This window comes from Triplophysa dalaica, chromosome 4 (assembly GCF_015846415.1).
Source record: "Triplophysa dalaica isolate WHDGS20190420 chromosome 4, ASM1584641v1, whole genome shotgun sequence".
In the NCBI taxonomy this organism is placed as follows: domain Eukaryota; kingdom Metazoa; phylum Chordata; class Actinopteri; order Cypriniformes; family Nemacheilidae; genus Triplophysa; species Triplophysa dalaica.
The window spans coordinates 11,410,399-11,436,031 of record NC_079545.1 but is presented as its reverse complement, the minus strand read 5'-3'; the positions used below and the strand labels follow the sequence as shown (position 1 = coordinate 11,436,031).

At 40.1% G+C, this 25,633-nt stretch overlaps 1 protein-coding gene across 3 annotated transcripts in view; it reads left to right on the top strand.

Annotated features, from left to right (window-relative positions):
* Positions 1-11,846, top strand: part of fam222aa (family with sequence similarity 222 member Aa) — a 51,190-nt gene extending 39,344 nt beyond the window's left edge. For all 3 annotated transcript variants that reach the window (XM_056745871.1, XM_056745870.1, XM_056745872.1), the window contains one exon: positions 8,659-11,846. In XM_056745871.1, coding sequence (XP_056601849.1) covers positions 8,659-10,121 — 1,463 coding nt within the window. In that variant the 3' untranslated portion in view covers positions 10,122-11,846. The remainder of the gene's footprint in view (positions 1-8,658) is intronic.
* The last annotated feature ends 13,787 nt before the right edge of the window (positions 11,847-25,633 follow it).

Genomic DNA, 25,633 nt, shown 5'->3' with positions numbered 1-25,633 from the left:
TCTTTATAAATCTGGCAGCAATTATTTTATTTAAATAGGAAAATTAATCTTAGCAACACACTTAGTAGACAGACTTCTTAAAGGGACAGTCGTCAATTTCTCACCCTTGAAGTTGTTCCTAATCTGTATAAATGTCTTTGTTCTGCTGAAGACAGAGAAGATATTTGGAAGAATGCTTGTAACCTAACTGGACACCCCCTGACTAACATGACAGCAAAAATTGCTTAATAAATGTCTTTTTTCTGTTGAATACAAAAAAAGATATTTTTAAGAATGTAGGAAAGCAAATAGTTCTGGGGCACTTTTGTCTGCCATTTTAATGTTCTCTACTACGGTTGACAATGGTGGCCAATAACTGTTTGGTGACAAGCATTCTTCCAAATATTTTTCTCTGTGTTCATCAGAACAAAATCGTTCTGAAACAAGTCATAATAAATGATGACAGAATGTTTTGGTTAATTTCTCCTTTAAAGACTTTCCAAATCTGTATAATTTTGGTCATCATATTAGTACTATTAACCAAAATCAGTATATGGGCAATTCAAGCATTATGGACGTGACATAAAAATACTCAGAGAATGTATTTGTTAATGAATATATTGAACCATCTTGTTCAATATAAATTAAAAGGAATTAATTATGCACAAGCCTAAAGCAACAATACCCAAGGAATAGAGAAGAGTCGCCTCTCTATAGAACATGAAATAGTTAATTTAATTTTCATGTGTCCATTTATGAGGAATATGTACAGTTATAGATGTGACAATCCTGAAATTGACACTTACCTGACTATGAAAAACCATGCACCTAAAATAAAACAAATGCTATAAAAACGTGAAGAGAGACCTCACATGGGTATTTGAACCACCAAATGTTGATATCTGTGCTGTTACAAAAGTAAAAAATATTTATCATGGTAAGGTTGACATTTTCAAGGAATTGCCCATATACTATACCGACATTATGTGCACTCTTATTTACATTGCTTTTTGATCACCAGTTTTCCAACAATAATGAGTTTGAAACAATACGTTAGTGCGTCTATTTTTATCAAGCTATGCATATTCACATCTCTCTCCAGGATTCGGCAGACAGGAAGACAGGTCCCCAATCCTGTGCCATTATTGTCATTAGCGTGTGTGTGTTTGAAAGGGGCAGAGATGTGTAGCCGAGCCTGTGGTGCAGGAGGTCCGGGGGAGGACAGGCGCGTTCTTTCAGCTCGCCACTCAATTAGAGGCACAGAGGCACACAGAGGCATGCTGGGTTAATTGTAGAGCTTCAAACAGCTGCCACATTCAGAGCTCCATTGTGCCTGCAACGGTTGTTATGGCGGCTGGGGGCCTGGGTTAGTAATCGCTGAGTAATCAGTCTGAGAGAAGAGCAGATGACACGGCCATTAGCAACAGGCAGGTATTGTTTAAAATACAACCACACCAGAAGCTCCTAGTGCGCTCGCCTCTCTCTCTCTCTCTCTCTCTCTCTCTCTCCAACCACCCCCCGTCCCACTTTTGTGAAACCACTTCACTGCTGATAGGGTGATAGAGCCAGAAAACACTGGTTGTGTGGTTTTTGTGGGAGTTTGCACTTGTTGCAAAACTACAAATATTTAAATGGAAAATTGCAATTAAAGTCTCCTAAATCATTTTATCAGAGTAAGTGTTGTAAAAGGTGCCTGAATGATGCCATATATCCCAGATATTTCTCTATCCCTGATAGCACAAATACATGTGGGAGACGTCTATTTGATATCTGCAAAACATATTTTTTGATTGTTTGCTTATCTGCAATGCATCTCTTGAGGCGTTTTCTGTCAGATGTCATATAGACACCTAGAAGATTTCACATTTTATGCATTTGTCAGAAGCTTTTATCCAAAGCGACTTGCATTGCATTATACTATATATTTGTATAATAGACAAAGAGCGGCCACAGCTTGCACCTGACTGCAATTGAAAAGAAAGTTGGCCTGGCCCAAACTTGCCAGGGTCGGGTGTGGTGTTCGCATGGGTATATAGTCAAAATCCTTTGAAGTCGATGTTAGGTCCCATCTTTGAGCATTTGTTTTGACAGTTTGCTGACAGTGCGGTAATAAGCCTGCTTTCAAAAAGGGAAAATGTTCAAAACCCAGTGGATGTTGCGTTGCATGTGTGTATTTCTCAGAATCAGTTCCTGTTATTCTGTGCAACAACCCATATTTGTAAGACCAAGGGTTGATGTGGTTTTATGTGTATTCATTGTTCTGATGAAGACAGGCAGTAGCTGTTAAACCCCACAACTCAATGTGTGAGCATGATCTGCACAACATTTTTCCGGCTTTTTTAACCTCTTGTTCTTTGCATATTTTGGGCAGAATATATTTAATGCTGAACATTTTAGTACTGGTACTAACATTTGGTACTATGATATGTAATTTTCTAATCGCTATGGGAAGTGGATATTTCTTGGTGATTAATTGAAACTGCGGTGCTCTGAAAATATTCGGTAATTTTGTGTCACAAGTTTTCTTTCATCACTGCATCATTTCTTGCAGATGCATCCCTAAGCACACATGTCTCTCTCTCTCTCTCTCTCTCTCTCTCTCTCGATGCACTGCTTTAAAGAACGAATAAAGTACTTGTACAGAAAACTCAACTTATTTTTAGGACCTCCATTAGCAATTTTCTACCCACTCATCTTCATATTCCTTCTTATCATTTTTAAATCTAACTCCCCTATAAAGAGTGCACGCATACACACGCTTGCTGCTAATTAGAGTAGTGTTAATTGAGTATTTAGGATTATGCCTCCTCCACACTGCATGCTCGCTCAAGGGCAGCCCAGGGAGCATGAAGGACGCACATCCCAGCCTCCATAGCTCTCCGTCTGGTGTATCTGCATCCCAAGCTGACCCGTACACAACTCAACCCGACCCGTCTACTCTACGATGGAAGGGCAGCGTTCCGAACGTAGGTGCGCGAGGTCGGACGGGATGGCTGGGAGGTTTCAGGGATCAGGTCTTGATGTCTTTTACTGTGCATTCTGTGTGTGTGAGGTGCATTGGCGGTAATGAGAGATGGCATTTAGAGAACTGCTACTCCGACACACGGGCACTCAGTGCCAGCCGCGAGTGATTAAGGACAGAGGTCATTCTGCTAATTATCCCCCTGCCATCCAGCTTCCCGCAATCTTCCCCTCCCTCACTCATGCTCTCTCCGAAGGTTGTGTGCCTGGCAGGACCGGATCATTTGTACATACGCCAGTAAAGCTGAAAACGCGAAGCGTGAGCAAATACGTTCGCTGCGGACGGTAGTGAGATAAGATTGTTGGTAAATGCACGTGATCAGAACGGCAAGAGAAAAGAAGAGGAGTAATGGGTAATAAATGGACAAGATTGAACCGGTTCACTTTGTTTCTTGTTCACACAGTGTTTGTGAGAGCAAATACACACACACACGGTAGTTCTCGTTCTGTAGAGAGAGAGAAGGAAAAGGACTGCTGCTATCCTCAAGGGAAATAATTAATCCGTACAAGGCTGTCGCATGTCGAGATGAAGCAAGTGTGAAGCATTTTACCCAGGAGGCACTGCAGACTGTCGCCCATGCAGACACCTGTTAGAACGCCTGCCCCACATTAGCATACGCAACACACACGTACAACATTGCAAACAGGAGTAACCACAACACACCTCACTCCACCAATCCGGTTTATGTGTGTGTGTGTGTGTGTATGTATGTGTTAGTATGTGGTTTCGTGCTTGCCTGTTTTCAGAGTATGTTTTGTTTGCGTCTGTGGCATGTTTGTGCTGTGAACGTGTCTCTTGTGTGGATTTGTTGTTGAGCTTGTCCTGTGGGTGTGTTTCTGTGTGTTTAGTTGTGAGTGTCTGTGTTTATCACAGAACGCCATCTGTAGTGTGCTCGCAAGCGTGATCGCAGACATCGAGCACCAATAAGTCACGCAGGTCTGAGCCGATGAAAGATCTCACGCACACACACTCAGGGGAAGGCCTGTGTGACAGATAATGTTGGTGTTATTCATGGGGGGAAGTGTGAGGAAGCTTGTCAAGTTGTGTTTTTAAAGTTCAGATGGTACGTTTGTCCATCTGGTAGTCTCTCATAGGAACATATATCTTATATTTGAATGAGATTTTAGTCAATGTTACTAGACATGGACCTGTGTTGCATTACTCTTACTTAAACTATATTTATACATTTAAAAAAGTACATACAATTATATATTTTTTGATATTTTTGTTTTGGATAATTTTTTGGTTGATATTTTGAATTTTTGATATTTTTTTATGACAGTGGGATTATAAGCAGGTCATTATAATATATGAAAAACACTAAAGGAGGTCCATGGACGTGCTATTCTAGATTCTTAAGAAGACTTTTTATGTCTTTAAATTAAAATAATTTTACTTTTGCTTACTTTACATCAGAAAGAATCAACATTGATGTCAGATTAAAGGATTAGCTCACCTAAATATATTTTTTATATTTTATTAAATGTATTTATTCACCCTCATGACATCCGGGATGTACACTATTTGACTTGTTTCTGTTACACAAAAATACATAATTTTATATAAAATTTGTCATGTCACAATGTTGAAGCCACTAAAAACTGCATAACGCCATCTTTAAAGTAATCGAAATCCAGTGAGCCAAAAGTGTCTTACGAAGTAAATCAATACATTTGTGAGAGAAACTATTATCAATTTGAGCTTTTCTTATGCAAGAACCAATAAGATTAGAAAATTATTGACATGCCACACTGATCGGTTTATTTGGATACACAACTCATCGCTAAATGAGCTCAAATATTAATCGTTTGCTCTCATATTGTTTCATTTATAGAAAAAATATACTTTTCTGTTTAACAGAGAGATGAGCCATATATAGCTGGCATACACATGAGGTCGAGTAAATTATGAAAGAATTTTCATATTTGGGTGAAGTCTTAAGTTTTTTTTTCTTTTGATCTTTCTTTTGATCTAATCAGGTTTAGAAATAATTGATGGCAACTTCAAACCATCTTGTCCGTCTCTCCCTGTGCTCATAGCTGCAGTAATAGCCAGAGGTCTTCGTGGGTTGTAGCCGCTCTGTGTGACTGAAAGGCCTCTAATCCCCGTGGCCTGTGAAGTGTGAAACCCTTTGATGGCAGGTCGGGTCTGGGAGCCTGTTGACAAACAAGAGCGAGGCACAGAGAGAAAGACAGCAACATCGGCTTTATCCATTGTACGAAAAGATTCAACACACCTCTTTAGGCACGGAAAATACGCATCTGTCACCCGAAAAAAACGGACAACGATAGCATTAGCCGTGCTTTAATGATAGTTAGCACGTTTTCGCCCCCATCGGGCAGCGAGATTGAAGGGAGGAGAGAGATGGAAACCTAAGGGAGAGTGACATGGCAAAGGCTGTTTCTTAATTAAACCATGTGATGATCAAAGATATTCATCCCATCCACCCCCCCCCCTTACGTGAAGAAGATCAGAAAGTTGGCTCCTCCATTTGCATACGGACCAGTGACGGCGCTTTGAAATCCACTTTTTTCCTCTTGGAGCCAATGAAGTGAGGAAACTGTCAGTCTGGTCGTGTCGCACACACACACACTCTTGCAAACCCTCCCCACCCATACTTCTGCGCTGGCTGTCGGAGAAACATCAAAGCACCGTGGCGCTGCTGTCACCGAGAGGCTTGAAAGTGTCGGCCCCTGCTCTGGCCCTGCATGGGCTGGACAGATGCTCGACAGCCCCCTATTTCATCTGACCCATTTAGAACAACTCCAATTAGACTGTGACAGCGAGGTGATGAGCATCCTTTTATCCGCTGCCCGAGAAAATGCCAACTAACGTACAGGCTTTACACGCCGGATCTCTGTAGTCTCAGGAATCCTTTCAAAGGAGTTATTAGACATAAGTCGGTACAAAGTGGCGAATCACTAGAATTATTCGGATTTCTGCATTAATGCTGCTTAAAATGTGACCTGACCTTTGTCTTGGACTTGCATAATTAAATAAAGAAAAATGGCATGCAGTGTTTTAAAAATTCCATATCAAAAAAAATTCAACGTTGTCGTGATGGAAAAAATTTGAGGTCAGGTCAGTGGAGTCAGGAACATCAGACAGGTCTCTCTTTTAAAAAAAAATCTATTAGAAATGTATTTAAAATAGAGAACAAGTTGAATTATAAGTATTTTCACGGCTAAAGGACATGGTTAGGAACCAAATATCTTCAAGTGGTTTAATTAAAAAATGTGTACATTTTTAACAAGAATCTTTGTTTTTGTTAAGACAGTTTTTGCTATTTTGCCACTAAAAGAGAAAGTCCTTGTCATGTGAACCTACTCAAGATTATAAGTTGACTTGTATGAATGCTGTATTGTAATATGCACAATAAGGACATGATGCAATACACGGCATCCAGACCCAAAACTATCTGTTTTTTTATAGAAAGAATGCTCAAATAACAAGGAAGGGCTACAAAGGCGTTCATATGACAGTCCATAATCTTGCCCAAAAAAATGATTTTTCAGTTGAGTTGCTTGCGAGTTGAAACAGACGAGTTTCATTTTTCTTAAAGTCTCAAGGTTGGGTTTGAAAAAGCAACATTGTTTACCTGTACCAAAGCCATCAGTCCAACTGTGATGCATGAGGAAGGAAACATAATAGCATGCTTTGCTTTGGTACCTCAGAGTCTGAAGGTCTCAAAGTCCACGAGAGAATAATAGATAGTTTGGTTTAGGAGTTTCTGTCTGTGTGATATACACCCGAAAGAGGTGAGTATGACAGTGATCCAAAACAGAGGTGTGTTTCAGCAACAGAGGCACAAACGGATGCAATTTTATATTTTTTGCCAACGTCAATAGGCCTGGTCCCAATTCCGTTGAAATGCTGTGGTCTGAAGCCGGTCGCTCAAGCGAGACGTCCTATAAATATACATGAAACCGTTTTGGGCAGAGGAATGAGTGAGATGCATCTCCGACCACTTCAAACCTCTGTGCACCTGCTGTAGAAATATATCAAGGTTTTCTCTTTCTTTGTGACCTTCTTTGTGTCACAAAAAGTGTGTTGGTTTCAAATTAAGCAAATGTAATGAATATGTGGAGTCAAAAATATTTGAACAATTTATTATTTGTTCCAAAAGATCAGATACTGCTACTACCTGCCGGAAGATTTGAGTTTGATTTGACTTTTAACAGACGTTTACTGCTAGGGATTTGTTAAGCAGTTTCCTAAATGCAACATCAACAGTTCTCCCGTGGCACTTTTTTTTAACATGCCATTCGATTTTCAAGGGCTTAGAGCACATGGATGCTGTAGATTTAGCTGCATTAGTGATTGAACTGTGGCAGCTTAATGGAAGCCAGGAAGACTTTCAGACGCGTCCGAAGTGTGACAATCTGAAATTTGACAACTTCCTCACAGCTGGATCCCTTGAGGTTGGGAAAATCACTCTGACATTTGCTGACGCCGCCATTTGCGGCGGTTTAATTTAAGTGGGAACGATAAAAAACAAGCAGAAATGCTTCTCTTTAAAATATCATTTTTGCAAGGGTTGGTAGTCATTTGTGGCAGTTGATTTATCACTTGTAAATTGAGTGCTTTGCCTGCTCCCCCTCTGCCTTTTTGTAGCACTGAACTAAGTAGCCATGAAATTGCCTGAATAATGTCGTTTAAATCCAATCTCACCACGGCCCTTCACCTCCGCTCATCCTCTGCCTCGTGCTGCTCTTTCCTCTTGTTTCCCAACCCCTTTTCTCAGAATCCCAAAAGCGTTTTCTCAGAAAACTCTAGATACAGGGTGCTTTTATCAAGGGCGAACAGGGTCCGGCCGCCTGGCCACTTTATCTTGCTGTCTAAAGACAGACATTAAGACTTACGGAGTTTTTTACAATTTTGTACAATTTTTCGACATAAAATCCTCCAGTTTGAGGTCGCTGCAGTTATTTTCTTCTGGCTGTAGAAACCCGGTTACAAATTCCCTGTGGGCGGAGTTTTGGAGGTTTGTGGGAGGGGTGATGTATGTCTGTCTCCTCAATTGGAGATGGTGTGATTGAATAATTGAGAAATTGGCCTGGTCAAGGCTAAAGACCTGCTGGTACTACTTATAAATCTCAAATGTGTCAGTGCAATTAAACAAGTCTTTTATCCTCTTTACTTCCTGCTCGCTCTCCTTTCCGTCTCCAAGGGTAACCCAATTTTGAACAAAAGAGAGGCCAAATTAATTTCACAAAGCACTGGTTTAATAATGCCTTGGGTGCCTGATTTCGAGTTAAAAAAGAGCTATTTATCCAGGGATAAACGTTCTCTGGAATAGATAGAGGGAGAGAAACTGGGGTATGCAAAAAAATACAGTGTCTAGAGGGAGACAGGGTTTAAAACCATTCCGTGTTTCATATACTGTAATATATTTTGTGTCTGCAGTTTGTATGTTTACATTGATGTTCTTTGTGTGCAAGTGTGCAAAACTGGTGGCAATAAACTACACAAATCAAGTCAGAAAGATTAAATTATCATATGGATAAGGATATGGCAAACTTTAGAGGGAACAATGGTGTGACCTTCAGCTGAAGGAGTATTGGCTTAGTCCAATATTTGCCATCACAATTGTTGAAACAACACGTATCTCAGATATGATGCCTGTCTCATGACATTGCTCTCTGTTTGCTTTGCAGGTGAGCAGACTGTCCCCATGCCTTCCCCGCGCTACCCCAGCACAGCAGAGCTGGACGCCTACGCGCAGAAGACTGCCAACAGCCCGCTGTCCATTAAGATCTTCCCAACCAACATCAGGGTCCCCCAACACAAGCACCTTAATCGGACTGTGAATGGTTACGACACCACCGGACAACGCTACAGCCCCTACCCCCACATCCACACTGGAGGCTTCCAGGGTCTGCTAGCGATCGTCAAAGTATCATCGTCAACCTCATCATCCTCATCATCCTCTTCATCTTTCTTACCCTCCACAAAGGGCGTTCTCAAAAACACTGAGGGCAGGAGGACTAAGCTGTCTCCGGCACAGATAGCGGTGGCACCTTATCCGCCTCCAAACAGCAGCACTTTAGGTCATTGCCACGGACAGATTGTGTACCACACAGGTCCCCCCAAACCACTGGAGGCCACCACGCTGTCGGTTCCCCCTAACGTCACTGTGGCCAGCTCGGTGATTCCCGTGGCTGGGGGCAGAGGACTGAATCTCCCTCCTCAGTCTAACCTTCCCTCCATCCAGAGCATCATTTACCAGATCAACCAGCACTGCCAAGCCCAGGCTCTGCAGCAGGTGTGTCACAACGGGACGTCTACGGGACCTCCGAACCCGAGCCCATCCAAACAGGGTTCCGTCAACACCTCAGGGGGGGCTTACGTCACCAGCGTGGCTCCGCAGGGAAACGTGGCCTATTCAGGGACGCTGCTACCAGGACCGAATGGGGAGGTGATGAAAGCCGTGGTGTATCCCGAAAGCATGGACTACCTGCTGTGGCAGAAACAACAACAACAGCAGGCGATGTTGAGGATGTACAGCGGGGGAAGCGGTGGAGGAGGCGCTGTCAGCAAGTCGCCTGAGACCTGTGTCCCGGGAGGATCCATCATGCTGGGTGGAGCCCAGTTGTCCTCTTCCAGAGGTTATCCGATGACGGCAAGTTCGAGCGGTGGGGGTGGGCTCGAAAAGGTCAGCTCCTCTCCATTGAACTGCGTGGGGATGCACGGGAACTTTTCGGTCGGGCAGTACTTCGCGCCCCCGTGGAACAGCGTCCTGGTTACGCCAGACAGCGACTGCTACAATCCCCAAGAGTTGCCTGGAGGCACGAGCACAGCCGGACCGGCGACGGGGCACAGGGAGCTTGGATTCGGCCATCATCACCAACATCCTCATCATCACCATCATCATCATCACCACCATCCTCATCACCCTCCCATAGACAGCACGGGTGGTCTGTGCTGTAGTCTGCCCAGTAAAAGTCTCTGTAATACATCAGTGTTGAGCGGCAGTCTCCAGTCGCTGGAATATCTGATCAACGACATCCATCCGCCCTGCATCAAGGAGCAGATGTTGGGGAAAGGATACGAGACCGTGTCCGTGCCAAGACTGTTGGACCACCAGCACGCACACATCCGCCTCCCTGTTTACAGATAAGATGAGACGGACGATGGGTCAGGCTGACCAACGTAAAGACCTGTTGGAAAATCTTTAATCAAAAACTGTGGATATGTTGCCATTGCGGATTGCCTGGATTTGCAGTGGAATTTGGTGATACTGCTCCAAGCAGACTGGGGAGATCTGGATCAAAACATGGTGAATGAATGCTGGAAAGCCAATCTGTGCCTCTCGGCCCAGAGCTGAGAGAGTGGCTGGCTGGGAAATGGAATGTTGCAAGATCCTAAACGTGGATTCTGTGATTCTTGGTTTTCTTTTTTTACCAGGAAGTTTTTAAATCGTTTCTTTTGGTGATTTTCCCCTTTTAATTGTTTCATCAGACTAATATGTTATGTTTTGGGTGAGAGTCAATGGTTTATATGAAGTGAATATGGTCTCTCCTTGCGAGTTTTAGATTGAATGATGATGAAGGTCTTAAAGCACCATGGTTAAATACATGTGCTCAGTAAACACTGTAATAGAAAAAGGCCACATAACAGCATCGCAAAGACCAAAAAAGCGATAAGATCAGTGCTTTTATGTTAATGGATATTTCATTGAATTAAAAAAGCTTAGCGGTATGGAATTATGTTTTTTCATAGAAATTGCACTGCTTGGGGTGTAAACATTTTGTGAGAGTACTAGGAGATTGGAAATTAGAAGTTGAATATAATGTATTTAAAGAACTTGAAGACTTGAACCTATTTTTGTTGTTTTATATATATTTGTAGTTTATATAATATGCATTGGCTGCTAAGGGAGTACGAGTGTAAAATGCTTAGGTTTTTAAATGTTTCGTTAAGAGTCTCTCATTTTGATTTTAGTCTCTTTTGACTGCAGTATCATTTCTGCTGTTCTCATGGTGGAATCGCCGCCAAGGGCCAAACAACAGAATTCTCATTTATTTACTTACACACTGGAATCCACATTCTCCAAAAACGGCTCGGTTAGGCCGATCAGGTATTTTTGAGGTTCCTTTAAATGGAACGTCATATAATATTCTGACATGCCGAAATGCTTTTAAAATCTGGAAATGAGCTGTATGTTGTAGGAATTCTTCATTTCCGAGCGGAGGGTTTTGATTGGTTCGGGAGCAATTAACTCCTCCCTCACAGCTTTGAACCGTTAATGCTAATAATAGATATCGCTGAGGGGAGTTAACCTATGGAGGTGTCACTTGACCATTCCTCTTTTAGAAACGATGAAAACAATCATTGTGGTGCCTCTCTCAAACAGAGAGGATGAGTGTTCACCTCGGCTCCGTGCTAGAGGTTTCGAGCAGGGTTGGGGCCGCTCGTAAGCTTTGTCTCAACACTGAAATATTTATTCCGACTGTGACTTTCCTGTGAATGTACTGCACTTAGATTACTGAGAAGACTAATGCCTTGTGGGACAGAGAGGGGGAAATAAAGGAAAATTGGATGGGCACAGCGGTCCCCGGCGTTAAATTAGCATTTCTTTTGTCAGTCAAATTTCACCGGTAAATTGAATTCAGAAACTCGAGAGAGGCAACGGGGGGGTTCTGTCGGAGGCAAGAGCTGACTACAGTCTAGATTTATGAAGTGCAATTATTATGACTGTATTAACAATTTTGTTTTCTCTGAGCTTACACCAAAAAAAATGTAAACTACAGCTGTGTCTACATTCCCAATGTACCACATACTCATTCCCTTCTTGTTTTGAGGTGCAAAATAAACTGATTTCAAGACTTTATTGAAAAACCCATGTCTTTGCTTTGACCTTGTTTTTATTCAAATGCATTTCGTTAATGCCAGTGGGATGGGGATGATCTATAAAGAGTGGAGTGGGGGGGACTTTATTACACATTATAAAGTCAGTTTTTTTCATGAATATTAACTCTGTCATTCACACAGCAGTTTAGTTGTTAAATACGGATTAGCAAAAAAGCTAAATAAAATTGAGATAAATGCAAAAAATTTAACAAAAATCTAATTGTTGTAATTCTTATAAATATGCTTACAATGAATATAATGATTGTCTCTCAAAAGTGAGATGACAAAGACTTCATTGTTTAAAACCAGTTTGGTGGTGCTTAATTCCAGTGCGACCTATATTTTGTCGAACGCACGCGCCTGGCCTGAAGTTAGCTTCCGGTCTGTGTTTGTTTATCGGTCTGGCTAGTGGCTAACAATATATTAACTATAACTATTATATTCATATTAGTTTATATTAATATTTATAGTACAATAATTGTATAAAAGGCAATATGTTATATATTATTGTTTTTTTATTGTTTTATACACGTGCAACTTTATCGCATTTAAAGTGAAGATTCACCCAAAAATGTTAATTCTGTCAGCATTTACTTCATCCTCTTGTCATTTCAAACCTGTATGACTTTCTTTCTTCTGCAGAACACAAAATATATTTTGAAGAACAATGTTAACTGGCCCCCATTTACCTCCATACAGTGGAAGTAAATGAGGGCTTTCCAACTTTTTTCAAGAAATCTTCTTTTGTGTTTTGCAGAAGACAGTCATAAAGTCATAAAAGTAAAAAAGTCATAAAGGTAAAAAGTCATAAAGGTCTGAAACAACTATCACTTGTTCGTTTTGCCAACACACTACATTTTTGGGGGGTTATCTTTCGGTCAAATTTGGACAAACCCAATGGTTGTGTGAATAATAACCCAAAATATGATTAATATGGTATGGAATATGGATTTGACCCAACAATGGGTTAAAACAACCTAGAATTTTGGGTTGAGACAACCCATCATATGTTCATTTATAAACCAATGGTCGGTCATTTTTGACCCAGTGATAGGTTGAAAAAAAAGAGAAGTAATGGTTATTTTCCTGGTAACCAAAAATAGTACTGGCTAGACATACTTTTAACTTGCTAGCCAATCTAACTTATTCATTCTGTTTGTTTTCAAAAGTTAACCTGCAGCGACTATTCTATGCAGATGTATACCGGGACTTAAAGGTGCAGTTTGTAACAATTTTGCAGTAGAATGTCCAAAAACCATTATGCTAGTGTTATATATTTTGTTCAGCCCAGTACCTACAATATCTCAAATGTTTCCAACTACTTGTAAATCATGAGAATGTCATTTCAAAATCGATGCAACAACTGTTTTACTCGTCCAATCAATTCGCAGTGAAAAATGCAAGCCACACCCACTAATATCTCCTTTGAGCTTCCTTTTCACCCGGAAATGTTTCAGGAAAACCAAAGTAAAAACGATTGCAATTTCCGTTTAACTCTGACTTTAAGTTGGGAACAGTTACATTTGTTTAAGTTGTTGCTTTTGAAACCATCTACAAGAAAGAGGAAAAGTATTTTATTGTCTTGTTGCACACAGGGGAAACCATACATGTATTCAATACAAGAACCTAAAGATGATTTTCTAAAAAATGAGTCCTCTCACTTTTCTTCGCATGAACTTTGAAGCAGAAGCATTTTTTGATGTCTGAGCTGGTAAAATAATCTCTTCAGAAAACAGCAAGAATGCTGTAACTCCTCGGATATCCGTAGTGTCTCGGTAGAGTACACATGTAAGATCCGATTGCTTTAGTCAGACTGAGCATGCTTAGAGTGTGCCGTATTGATCTACTGTGGATTTGCTCATAACAGCGCACCGCTTGCTTTGAAGACAAACGATGAGAACTGTAGGGAATATAAGCACGCAGAATACCTGAACTCCAACATACACCCTGCACCTACAATGCTAAACTCAATCTTCAAGCATTTCATTTCAGTTTGCAGTCCATAGGATAAGGGATGAAATCTGTAAAAAGTGAGCGAGTTCATGTTGGTTGAGCAAACGAGGAGCTGCATAAGTCCATAAGCATTTCTGTGTGCACGCTGTCTATTTTCCTGTGTGTAGTTTTTGTCAGTGTGAAAGATGCGCCTCTGATCACATCCCTGGGGCTTTTCCTCTCTGCATCCCCGTTCCTGTCATCCTTTATGTTCTGTCTCTGCTGTGTTAATGGATTTGAGGAGTCGCTGCGGCAAACAACTTTATCTTTCGCTCACTCCCTCGGGTTTGTGCCCAGAAAAATTCTTTATTTCTTTATTAATTTACAGTAGAAATAAAATTGTGTTGATCGATAAATGCTAATAACGATGCTGTTTCTATAGCTCAAAAGTTGCATTAAGATGGTTTTATAGTGCATTGAATTTGAACAGCTTTAACCAGATGGCTAAATATCTCTGATGACCCACGTACTGTTTTGGAATAAGATGAGTGATAAAAAGAAACATGACAAAAAACTTATATTTTATTATTAATATTTGCTTGAGCTGATGATAAGAATTCTGTAATGTCTGTTAATGCCAAAACAATTAGTCAATACAACATTCAACCCATTTATTTTCTGCCTTGCTTAGCATCTTTTTTGCTGAACCGGCCCGAGCCCTCGTGCACCCAAAGAGACAGATTGGTGTCAGGAACAATAGGCCTCTTAGCCTCCATACGAATAATAGCATTAGAGCCCATATAGAATCTGTAAGAGTGTAGTCCTCTCATCTTCTTTGGCTTTAAGAAGACATATGGAGCATCAGCAGCTGCACCTGTCCTTTGAATCACCATCTCATTGAGTAATTATTTGTTTTCCAACGGGATTATACTTACCATTGACTGGCACTCAGATGTGAGTTTTAAAAGAAGGCAAGTCTATGGAAAGATTAGGAGCAAGAGACGACTCGGGCGGAGGGTTCAGAGCAGCCCCGGAGCGTGCTTTTGCCCTGGTTGGTAATCAGGATAATTGCTGCGATGCTAGTGCTCTGGTCTCCAGTCTCTGAGTGTGTGCGCCTCTGTGGCCCTCTGTGCAGATTGGCCCCTCAGGCACCCTGAACCGGGCCACTGAAATTCCCTTCCTGCAAAGATAAAGAGTGAGACAGTTTCACCTAAGGCTTGTCTTATTAGATGTACTTATAAGATTCACTTAATGAGGATCATAAAACTGATTCAAATACGCTGTTGTCACACAATTCTTAAAGGGGCGGTACGCAAAAAATAAACGGCATCGTTACATTCGAGTAATTTTTAAGCATGAGTTACTCTCTTCAGTGGAGCAGTATAAGACTCTCTTCTCATGCAGTTTATCATGTCAGGTTTCATAAACTTACGAAAAACAACTACACTCTTAAATATATAACACTTTAAGGTATTTAAGCTATCTACGCTATATGCCATCAGAGAACCCTTTTTGGCTGTATGGTTCCATAAAGAACCTTTAACATCTTAAAACATTTCTGTTTCATGAAAGGTTCTTTGATGTGAAAAACGGTTCATTAGATTCGGAAAATGATTTTTTTTTATTATATTTTTTACAATATGAATTTGATCAAAGCAGCTATACTAGTAAAACACACAAAAAAATGTTAAAACGTTAAAAATAAATAAATATGTATTTATATTTAAAATAAAGGTGCTTAAAAGGTTCACAGAGATGCCATAAAAGAACCGTTTTTGGTTCCACAAAGAACCATTTCTGTCTTACCTTTTTATAGTCTGAAGAACCTTTTTTCACCACAAAGAACCTTTTGTGAAACATAAATGTTAATGTATATAATAAATAAAAAATACATAAATGTTCTTCAGATGTTAAATGATTTTTATCGAACCAAAAGGTTCTTCTATGGCATCGAAGAATCTTTTGAAGAACCTTTTTTTAAGAGTGTATATAAAGACATTATAAATTATATAATGGAGTACAAAACCCATCGCCTATGTTCTTTCGAGTCCTTAGATGTAAAAAAAATCCAGGAAATACCCCAAAAATGTAATCATAAAATACTGTGTTGTCAAAGTTGACAACCATTTTTTTGGTTTTTCATTGTTTAGATATTTGTTTCTTTTAAGAACCTTTTAGGAACCTTTCTACAACACACCAGGTTTGAAATAATCAGAGTGAGTTAATTTCCTTTTGTGGTGTACTGTTCCTTTAAGACTTTTCTGGAGCAGCAGATTTAAGAGACTTTACATTCGATGCTCATTTGGATTCACCAAGTTTTTGTCTTTCTGCTTCACTGCTTCACTCTTTTTTATCCTTCCTGTGCCCACACACCTTGACACACGGTGAGGGATTTTGTTGTCACTTAACCATTGAAATGACAGAGGGGGTCAGAGCATCCCATTAACAGATCCATATGTGGGCTTTCATTCAATACCCCGCTCTCTCTCTCCAGAGGGTCTTTATTCTCTCTCTCTGTCTGTCTCTGTGTCGACAGTCTTTCTGTCTCTTTCGACCTCTCATTGTGATTCAAATAACTAAACCATCTCTCTTCTGCTCTTCTCTGCTGGTTCAGTGCCACAGTCATTAATTAGTTCATCTTTGGTTCTGTTTAGCTGTCGGGGGAACAGCTCTGGTTCCATATGGAGTTTCAGTCATGATAAGGTAAACATGATTAGAATCCAATTTTAGAGGATTTGTAGCCTACATACTCAGGGGTCACCGATTAGCGGGGTCGTGGTTCAGGATTGGAGAGAATTATTAACAAAGTTAACAAACAAAGAACAGTTGAAGGAGACAGAGATGCATCTTTATGGTTGCATGTTAATTGAGAGATTACAAAAAAGTTACAAAAGAAAGTTCATTTTTCCAAGTCTTGTTGAGACTGTTGTTGAGAAATTTATAAAGCAGTAGTTTGGTTACAAGATTGGTTCTTCCAAATATCTTTCTCTGTGCTCATCAGAACAAATAAATGTATAGAGATTTGGAACAACTCGAGGGTGAGTAAACGATGAATTTTCATTTTTTTTGCACAATATTACACCTGCATATTTCGTTTCAGAGCCACACAACACGTCACTTTAAGTTATGACTGTTCAAACGTTTGGAAGGAAATTAAGAAATTGGACCTTTTGAAAAATCCCTGCTGTATATTATCAGCCGAATTTGACTTGGTTGAAATCATAGCTAAGAACTATTCGTCAAAACTGTTTTTTCCACTGGAATGAATCAAATGCAATTTCTGGCCTTTCTATCTATATCAATGTTATCTACATCTAGATCCACGTCTATGTCTAGGCGAGTTCTGGGCAACTCTGGTGACGTTGTGCACAGCAAGCCATTGTTACACAGCCAAGTATTTGAAGGGCACAGGCCCTGTGGGAGAGAGACAGGAGCCAGTAACAGGGCGAGAGATATGGCGGCACAGTGAGCACGATAGAGACCTAAATCCCATAATCCCTCTGGTTCAAACCACAACTGAGACTCTTTCTCTTGCGCGGGGAAATCATGGCAGGGTCTAACCCTTCGGCGAGCGTGCGTATATGAGGCCAGCAAACAAGAAGTGTAGATAAAAAACTATGCCTGTCTTTTCCTCCTTATCCATCTCTCTCGGAAAACAGAAAGCGAGATGGTGGAGGAATAAAAATAAGGGCAGCTGCTCTCTCCGCAGATCTCTGGCACGGCGTATCAAAGATGGCACGCACACGAGCGCTCACAGGTCTCGGCCCCCATTGTGGGTCGAACGCACAATAAGGTGCGTGTCGACTAAACATTCAACCAGCAGCTTTTAAAAGAGCATCGGCGTGGATGTGGAATGTATGTTCTCCCGTTGAAAGCTTCGCTTCTGCTTCTGATCTGGCTGCTGTCCAGCGCACATACTGCGCATATAAAAGAGCGATACAGGGCCAGTGTTCATCCAGCTGATAGATGCCAGGGGCCCAGTCGCATCCTGGATAGCTCCGATCATCCGAACCTAACAGCCCTTTGATGGAGTAAAGTTACTATACGCTAAAAGCATGAGGCTTGATGGGAAAGTACACTCAATAGTGTGTTTCAAAAAATAACTTCAGTGCTTGGATGAGTCGTAGTCCCTGTAGTATATTTTTTGCGGCCGTTTTTAATTATTTTACAATCTTACCATTGTTTACAGTTAGTAGGCCTACTCTATTACTAATACACATCTAGATATATGCTTACAGGGACAGTTCACCCAAATTTAAAGGGATACTCCACCCATAAAGGAAAATTACTCACCCTCAAGTCGTTCCAAACCTTGAAACACAAAGAAAGATATTTAGAAGAATGTTAGCAACTGAGATTTCTGGGGTAGTCAAAAATGGTTTGTTTTCCTAAATTGTTCAAAATATATTCTTTAATGTTTAACTGAACAGAAAATGTATAGTATTTTTACTATGGTGTTCAATGGTGCCCCGGAAATCTAGCTTGCTTACATTCATCCAAATATCTATCTTTGTGTTGGACAGAGCAAAGAAATATTTACAAGTTTGGAACAAGGATGAGTAATTCATGCAGAATTTTCTTTTTTTGTTATCCCTTTAAATCAAAATTAAGTTATTTATTCACCCGTATGTCGTCCAAAACCTGCATATAAGTCTTTCTTCTGAGGAACACAAAAGAAGATTTTTTGAGAAATGTTCTGATTTGTGCCCATACAATGGAAGTCAATGGAGGCCACTGTTGTTCAGTCACCAACATTCTTCAAAATATCTTCTTTTGTGTTCTGCCGAAGAAAGAAAGTCATATAGGTTCCGAATGACATGACTTTCCCTTTAAATATATACTCTACAATTTATTTTTGTATGTAGTTTGTTTCAAAAACACTTTTCACAGCAAGATGAAACTTTGCTCTTCACTTAAACACTGGAAGAACAATCGCCTTGTTTGCTGAGTTGCAAAGCAGACTCCAGCACGGACTTCACTGGTCCGTCCTCTGAGGAATTGCAGTGAAACCGAAGATAGCTGAGGCAGAGATGAAAGAAAGCCAGAAAAGAGAGAGAGAGAGGGTGAAAGAGCTTTGTATTTGTCGCTAAATTGGATTAAAGATTTAGCTGGCATCATTTGTAGTAATATATGCAGAGTTAAACTGCGCTCACAAGCCTCTCGCACTCAAAGAGCTTTAATACGGAAACTGAACAAAGTGCATTCAGCTGGGCTGAACACAATCTCCACGGGATGAGCCGTTTCCTTTTAATGTTACCATAACTACACTTCACTGCACTTCTGGCAAATGTCCCTCCCTTTGAACAATTTCAAAACTCCAATGTTTCTCTCACTGTCTTATGTTAGAACACGGAAGCGTCTGGAGATTAGTTCGGCTGTTTTATTTCCCATTAATTGCTGTATTGTTTTGTGGAGCTCACACAGAGAATACATCTGCGATTGAGCACAAGCGATGTTTTTAGCACATGAAAATGAAGAATTGGTGGATAAAGATGAAAGAGAAAGAGAAGCTTGGGACAATGAACCCCAAGGCACGGATTCTGTGTCTTGCGTGCACTTTAACGCTTCACAAAGAAACACATTCTGTTTTTTTTTCTTTTGAATGAGATGTACCTTGTTAATCTGACATTTTGAAAGATGAAGACAAAGAGGGTATGAAAGAACAATATAGATGAATGCTGTAGTCAAATCTCTGTTCGGCTTCACGTGTGCCAAATCTTTCTTTTCTTTCTTTATGGATTACTCGGCTCATTCGAACGAACTGTGCTTTTATGGAGTAACAGTACGAGACGTTTTAATGTTCTGTCTGCCAGCCCACTTTTTCTCGAATATCAATCCTGTTTTGGTTTGTTTCGGATGGCTGAGCATCAATTGAGCACTTAAAGTATGTACTTTGCTAGTGCCGGGAAATTAAATACTTCTGAGGTATAGAAGTAAAGCACTGAAATGTGTAAATGTTCTTAAAGAAGGTTAAAGAAATGGATGAGAGGAGATTGAGAATCTTGAGGTAGTTGATACACCATGTTTAAATGTTATTATTATATTGCTTATATTGTTAGCTTTCTCTTTTCGTTGGTCATCTTCATGTAATATTCAATATTCAAACTTTCCTATTCCTAGGGAAAGCTCACCCAAAAAATTATTTCTGTCAATATTTACGCATCCTCGAGTTGTTCCAAATCTGTATACATTTCTTTGTTCTGATGAACACAGAAGTCTGTCACACAAATCACACATTCTTCTAAAAAGACCTTCTATCTGTGTTCATCAGAACAAAGACATTTATACAGATTTGAAACAACGTGGGGTGTGTAAACGAAGAAGGGATTTTCATTTTGGGTGAACTGTTCCTTTAAGGGCAGAAGGTTCGTTTTTAAGCATGGAAAGGTGGAGCATCATATTCATCATGAATGTCAAGGACTTTGAGAAGAAAGTAGAGGGTGTAAGAGTGAAACATGGATGTTATGCCCTTTATATTTTGTACACCTATAAAAGACTTGATCCCATTTAAATCGGTCATTCAGATCAGTCATGCATTCTCGGTTTACAAAAGAGCTCATTCCAGACTCACTTCAGACTGGTTTGACCCAATTTAAGCTCCGATCTGCTGGAGGTCAAACCGGTTCACCTTCTGAACTCTTTACTGCTGTGTGTTCTGCTGCTGGTCTCTTTGACGTTTATCATTTCAATCATATGCTCGCTTTTCTGTGCAGCTGCTTTTGTCTTTCTTTGAAAATATAGAAAAAAGATCATATTATTCAAAAGATAATAATAAAGATAAGCAAATTTCACATTTCATCTTCTCACGTCTTTGTTTACCCATGAACGCATAGGCTATACAGTATTATTTTGTTTGTGTAAGAAGACAGACGATATGAAAATACAATTTCTAAAAATAACTGCATTAAAATTCAGCAGCGGAGAAATGTTCACAAATCAAACTTCAAGCACCCCAAATTGTGCCATCAGCACTCCACCCATAAAGCGTGCCGTGTCTGACTTCATTAAAGCTCCCGAGTGAAGGTGCAGCTGCACGAGGGTGTTTCATTAACTCTGCAATGATTGGGGACTTAATCAGTCGTAAGAACAAATTCAGTGAGCAGGAAGGCTTTTATCAGTCAGACTCACTCACCTGCACGTCTACTGCCTCTTAGCCAGCAGTGAATTAGCAGAGCGACAGCTGTTGAAAGCCAATAATTACACTGCTGCGTATACAAGATCATATGCGCACTAGAAGACTAGATAGATTTTAGTTCATGTATTTATATTAGATATATATGATCAGGATGCGTCAGATCATTCGCTTTTGACTAACATAAAAAGGATTGAAAACGTTGTATTCATGTTGCATAGTTGTACTCTACTTGGCATGTACTGAAACACAGCTCTGAGAAGAATTTAAGAAGGCTTGGCAAAACATTACACACAACACATGCACAAAACTGAGGCATGCCAGGAGAATGGCTCCCAAATATTACCCCTGATCATTCTTAACAACTATAGAAACAGACAACATTTTAATATTTAATGTGTGTATTTTTCCTGCCATTTTGTTTTTCAATGCATTTTTGTTTATTTGAATGAATCGTTTATTCTGTGATACACTGTAGTTTGCCTTTTAGCCAGATCATTTTGTTCATCCGTTTCGTATTGAAAATCAATATTTGTATGGTTTAATCAAAACTAAGGGGGTATTTAAAGCAAATATTTAACAGATTTACACAGGCCCACTGACATCACTTTTGGACACTACTACAGTATAATATTACATTATATAGAGAGAGATTAAATTTGTGCACAATATAACACTTCATTATAGACATTGCAGTATGAACCTCAGGTCAGATTTTCAAATCTGTAAATTAGAATTTACATTTTTTAGCCAGATTAAGACTTTTTTACGTAAGAGATTTTTCAAAGATATGACATGAAATCTTGGAAACGTCTTTCTGTCCCTCATTGCTATTGCCACATATTGTGTTGCATTCGTTCAGAAATGTGTCACGTTGGTGAAGAATCTCACTGTTGTGTCTGAAAGCCATGAGTTCCTCTTTCTTCAAAGCGAGAAAACATTTGCATGGGAGAAAAGGAATGTGTGAACCAACAAAGAACAGAAAGATGTTAAACAGTGTCAATACTATGACTTTTTTCTGTGCGTCGGCTATAGGTCATGCCCAGATGAGTCTTATATTACTCCAATTAAAGGAGGGGGAACTTTTCATTTGACCGTTCACCCGAAAATAAAAATACTGTCATCGGTAACTCATCCTCAAATTGTTCCAAATCTGTATAAACGTCTTTGTTCTGATGAAAACACAGAGAAAGTGGTTTGGAAGAATGCTTGTACCAAAACAGTTCTTGGTCGCCATTGACTACTATAGTAGAAAAAAATCTTAAACGAACTGTTCTCTAAGTCCACACATTTACTACAAAAATTCTATTCAGTATATTTATTCTCCTTAATATAATGTATACAACAAGAAGCATACATTTGAGACATGTTTTCAGAGTCTTCAGTGTGTTTTGGTTTGTTCGAATGATCAAATGTGTTAATTTTTGTGTAGGTCTTATGCTTAAAACAAGCTGAAAATACATTTTCTTGTACGCTTGGCAGACGGTTATCCAAAGCAATGTGCAGCGCATTTAAGGTACTTGTTTTATCACTATGTGTATTCCCTGGGGAAATGTTTTATATTAACTGTAGGATCCTTACACATTTATACTGCAAAGCAAGACAAAGGTAATAAGAATAGCATTTTGTTGTGTTTATTATTATCCCACACAGATGAAAAAGGGCAATTCACTTTTAGTTTTGAGCACACGCACGCACGCACACATATTCATAGTATCCGTGCACATAGCAAATAAGCCATCTGCTCAGGCCTGGAGGGCAGAGTTAAATCAATGTTAGTCCAGAGCTGGCAAACAACACCCAGCTATTGCACCATAATTCTGAGGCCAAACATTCATCTTTATTTTCTTCATCTCATCCATCTTCTTTTCTTCATTTCCTTCCTGTATCTTGCTTTCTCTTTCCTGCAGCTCTCACCTGTGGTCTGTCTTTCTCGTCGAGGAGTTTGCGGCCGCGTGCTGAGCTGCTTAGGCTCGGCTGTGGTTACAGGGGTGCTGACGGTGACACTCGCTGGACCAGACCGTGCCCTACTTAGAGAGAGAGAAGGCGAGGAGGGTGAGTAGCCTAAAGTGTCAGCAGTGCGAGGTGCTCAGCGCTTAGATAAACTCCTTTGGGATTAATGGCCTAGTTAAAATTGGAGCTAAAGAGGATTAGCCTCCTCAGAGAGGTGGCGATAGATCCAGCATGTCCTTCAGCGATGGAAGAGGAGGAGGAGGAAGATGAAGGTGGGAGAGAGGGGGAGTTCGTAGGTTGCTAATGAATGCATGGGACATGGAAACTGTTATGTGGGGTGAGATGATGTCACAATGTTCCTTGACATTATGGAGGTGGAAAGTGATGGCCAAGACGAGGTCAGTTTGTAACAGAGAATCGTGACAACAACAGAGTTTATTATTTTACTTGTTTACTGTTAGGAATAGTTTCATCTAAGCACTGACAGTGCATACAATGTACGCATGTTTATGAGTCAGACAATTGTTTGTTTAGATCAGACCCGTGACTTTAGGGCTGCTCTGCATTCACTGATAGCACACTGGACGTTTATTATTTACATTCGCAAGACATCTTTTTATTGTTTGATCATCTGCAATATGTCTCTGTCGGATGTCAGATGTCATATAGACATCTAGATGTCAGCATGATGTTTATAATTTAGAATGTATGTAAAACTGACGTTTCTAAGACGTTTATCAGATGTTTTTACACAGCAGATGTTTCCCATATATCTTTAGCAGACATCTTACACAGCGAGCTACAGGAACGCAAAAGAAGTGTTTGTGGTGACCTTGTCGGACTGTTTTTAAGATGCTACTAAAAAACCAGAAGGTAGGCTACTTTAGTGGGTTTTTTTGTTTGTTTTTGAGGTACTTTAACTGCCAAGGCATTTCAATGAACACCATCTGTGCCTCCACATTAGCCTACTTTTTCTAGGGGTTAGTTTCGGTCATTATATTTTTAAGGAAAAACAACCAACACCATCAAAAGTACACACACTGAAGGAACAGTGATGACGCGAGTTTAGTGGTGAGCACTAGTTGGAGTTGATGTGTATTGACGACACACAGCGCTTTAGCGTCATCTAGCGGTTAAAACTAGAACAGTTGAGAAGCGGTCAACTAGTCCTGAATTAAACGGAACCTTTAACATTAACGCCGTGTAAATATTTTTCGCACCGTGTGTTTTCGACATAAATGGTTGACATTACATGTAGGTGAGTAATAAAATGTCCGTTTATTCCCCCGAAATATTTTAGGCCTACACACGTTATAATAATACCCTGATAGCACACATACAACTGGCTTACGTCTATTTGACGTCTGCATTTACATCTGCAAGACATCTACAATACAAAGTTTGCTCATCTGCAATACGTCTCGGAGATGTCTGCTGTCAGATGTCACATAGACATCTAGAAGATGTCTGTAAGATGTTTATGATTTAGAATTGATGTAAAGCTGCTCTTTCTAAGATGTTTAGCAGATGTTTTTACACAGCAGATCTCCAGATCTTTAGCAGACTTATTACAGAGGTTCAGACCTCTCCGAGACGTATTACAGATGAGCAAACTATGTATTGCATATGTCTTGCAGATGTAAATGCAGACGTCAAATAGACGTAAGCCAGATGGATTGTGCTATCTGGGTACAGTTGCCTGTAGGCATTCATGATCTAAAATGAAACTGTTATGAGATGCAAATGACTCAATCTAGCAGAAGATAATGAGGTTTTTCAAATGAGAGAAGCACTTCTGTGTGGCAAATGACTAATATTCTTACATTAATTAACCATGTTGACCAACAAAATCATACGAAAATAACATGGTGCTAGAACAGTATGGTATTTGTTGTAAAAGCAGCAACCAAACGTTATATGGTTTCACAACAATAACTATATATTTAAGCATTATATTGTTAAACTATGCAAATGCATGCACTTTTACCATTTTCTGAGTTATGTGTCCATTTCTGAGTTATGTGTCCATGAAAGATGCCTTCAGTGAGCAAACCTTGCAGTAAATGTTTACAGTATTTTTACACCGATCATTTCATTGTCTTCATCTCACACATTGTGTGGATTGTAACCAGTGTTGGGTAAGTTACTCTGAAAAAGTAATTAATAATTAGTTACTAATTACATATACAATACTGTAATCAACAAATGACTCTCTCCAAAAAGTATTTAGTTACTTATTACTAATTACTTTCTATATCCTATATAAACATTGGTCTGATGGGGCCAGCACGACAACATCATCCGCAAAGAGCAGAGATGAAATCGTTTGGTCCCCAAACCCGACACCCTCCGGCCCCTGGCTGCGCCTAGAAATTCTGTCCATAAAAATTATGAACAGAACCGGCGACAAAGGGCAGCCCTGCCGGAGTCCGGATAAAGCAATGTAAGTCGCTTTGGATAAAAGCGTCTGCCAAATGCCTAAATGAAATGAAATAAATGAAATGTACCGGGAACAAGTCTGGCTTACTGCCGGCAATGCGAACCAAGCTCCTGCTCCGGTCGTTCCGTGACCGGTTAGCCCTTAGCAAAGGGTCCCGAATCCCATACTCCCGGAGCACCCTCAACAAGATGCCGCGAGGGACACAGTCGAATGCCTTCACCAAATCCACAAAACACATGTGGATTGGTTGGGCAAACTCCCCTGAACCCTCCAGCACCCTGGAGAGGGTATAGAGCTGGTCCAGTGTTCCACGACCGGGACG